The sequence below is a fragment of the Pundamilia nyererei genome, unplaced genomic scaffold, assembly GCF_000239375.1.
Source record: "Pundamilia nyererei isolate P.nyererei 1_Seehausen unplaced genomic scaffold, PunNye1.0 scaffold00679, whole genome shotgun sequence".
NCBI classification, from domain to species: Eukaryota; Metazoa; Chordata; class Actinopteri; order Cichliformes; family Cichlidae; genus Pundamilia; species Pundamilia nyererei.
Genome location: NW_005188080.1, coordinates 39966 through 42385, shown reverse-complemented (window position 1 = coordinate 42385; position 2420 = coordinate 39966). Strand labels below are relative to the sequence as shown.

General features: G+C 44.2%; 1 protein-coding gene across 1 annotated transcript in view; it reads right to left on the bottom strand.

The window, feature by feature from the left end:
* Positions 1 to 1995: 1995 nt before the first annotated feature.
* The window catches only part of LOC106455985 (NACHT, LRR and PYD domains-containing protein 1-like), a 5966-nt gene continuing 5541 nt past the window's right edge, over positions 1996 to 2420 (bottom strand). The window contains exon 4 of the mRNA XM_013907974.1: positions 1996 to 2200. Within this exon, the coding sequence (XP_013763428.1) occupies positions 2011 to 2200 (190 nt within the window). The 3' untranslated portion in view covers positions 1996 to 2010. The remainder of the gene's footprint in view (positions 2201 to 2420) is intronic.

Genomic DNA, 2420 nt, shown 5'->3' with positions numbered 1-2420 from the left:
ACTTCTCTAAGGTGAGGTTGAAGCTGGTGCTGGGGGCGCATGCATGGCTGGTTATTGTACTGGAAATGTTCTGCAGACGATTCTCCACGCCCACAAGAAAGCTCAGTGTGGACAACGCTGTGGGCGCTCCAATGCTCATTGGTTGGAAAGTGGGCAGGAACAGAGAAGAGAGCGGCAGCAGCATTCAGCACAAACATGGAGGATAAAAGAAGAAGAGCCTGAGAAGCTCAGATGGAGGCTGCAGTGGACACTTTTCATTGTTTTAACATTCGCTTTGACTTCAGCTTCACCAACAACAGCACAAGCAGAGCAGCCGACTGACTGCATGGCTTAGACAGCGCCCCCTGGTGACTGTGAACCGCTACAACATGTAGACGGGCGTCTGCTGCTTATTTCTTTGCCACCATCACAGGAGCTCTTTATCCTGTTCTTCACTCTCATTGGTTCTTCGTGTGCTTGTTTTTACAACAGTAGTCATTCTGGTTGTTCAAAGAAGATAGTCAGCTGTGACTAAATGTAGCTCCTACAGCAGTGATTGGAATAACTACTGAAGCAAATCCAGTATCAAAGCTCAGGAATCAGCAGCTCCCCCCTCGTTTTCTTTGAACAACTATTTTTAGCTGCTGTGTTTTTGTGTTTCTGCAGACTTCAGACATTCTGCTGCTCTGGAGAACTAAAGCTCTAAAGGGCTCAGCCTTTATCTCCAAAAAACAAAGCTGATCATGGAGACCCAGCAGGTCAGCTGATCTGTGGACAGCACAGCACCAGCATCTTTAACTAAGTGTGAGAGTTGAGCAGTCTTTGGAAGCCTTTACTGTCTGATAGTGATGTTTAAAGGATGGCTCAGAGCAGGATTTGGCTCATTATTTTGTTTTTCTTCTATTATTATGTTTAGCTTCTGCTTCACAGATATTCTCTGAGATATTCTCTGAAATGTTTCCCACTGTTGGACAAACTTTGACAGTTTCTTCATAAAGGAGATGTCCTGTGGAGTCCATCTGTGCACACACAGTACTACCAAGCTCATCTCATACTGAACACACACACACTTTGTAGGAATCATCAGTACTTTGACTGTTTCTCAGATTAGCTTCAGGTTAGCCATTTAGCATTTCTCCAGTCTTTTACCCCTGAGTCACAGAGCATCACGTGACGTGACAGAAGCTGATTGGTCAGCTGCAGTGATGGTGGTGGAGCAGCATTAATGATGATGCTGTAGAACAACAGGAACACGGGGATATCAGACTGTTAGTGGGTTTAGTCCTTCTTGCTGCACTGTTTGTAGTTCTTATTGCAGTGACCTGCTGAAAGCTCACACTGTTTTCTGTAGAAATGTTGTCAGTCTGACTCGTCACATGTTTGGAGGCATATTTGATGTTTGTCTTCTTGAAACTGTTGCATAAAATATGGAATATGCAAAGGAACGGAGACATGCTTCAGTCTGTATGGACCTGTCTCTGTAGCTGCCACCATCATTCTATGTGTTTGTACATCAGCATATGAAATCCTGTCTGCTCTTCACCTGCTTCATGGTCACTGTGTGGGCGGCGCTCAGGCAGCTCCGCCCACACAGACTCAGCTCCTCTCTGCAGCGAAACTTCGGCTTCATCTCTGCCTCTTTTCTTCATCCTCCATCTCTCTTTTCTCTTTTTCAATGTTCTGCAGCCACAGAGCCTCTCACACCCATTAACACACCCATACCTGACCAGCTAGCATTACCCAGCATGCCGTGCACCAGTGTCAGTTTGTAAATGTGCAATAATTGCTGCTTCAAACTGTTTGTATTTCAGAGATTGCTGTGTGCCGTAACCTTTAACCTGCTAAAGAGAGTCAGCTGTGGATTATTCATGGTTGTGTCTGATACTTAGAACTATGAAGTTCTAACATTACACAGTTAATCAGGGTCCCCTCTCTCTGAATTAGGAAAGGTCGGCAGGCCAGTATAAAATCAGCTTTATGTCTGCAGTTTAGTGTCAGCACAACTTTCACATCATATTCATCTCAGCACAACTAAAACATGGTGACTGACCTCAGAGTTTTAAGTCCACATCCTGGACTCTCCACAAAACCACACAGATGCTTCACTCCTGAATCCTGCAGCTTGTTGTAGCCAAGGTCCAGCTCTCTCAGATGGGAGGGGTTGGACTTCAGCGCTGCTGCCAGATAATCACAGCTGTCTGACAAACTACAGTCCATCAATCTGTATAAAGATTGAAAGATGTAAGTTTATTAGACAAAGTGTGAGCTTGAAATCATTCAGTGTTTCATAATGTGTTCAGAGCTGAAGACGTTTCAGAATGCAAAAGTTTAGAAAATGGAAACTCCAAACAGTTGAAGCCAACAGGAAGCAGCTTCAAACAAACACAACAAGAGAAAAAACTGACTGTTTCACATTAAAGTCGTACATTTATCATAAAAAC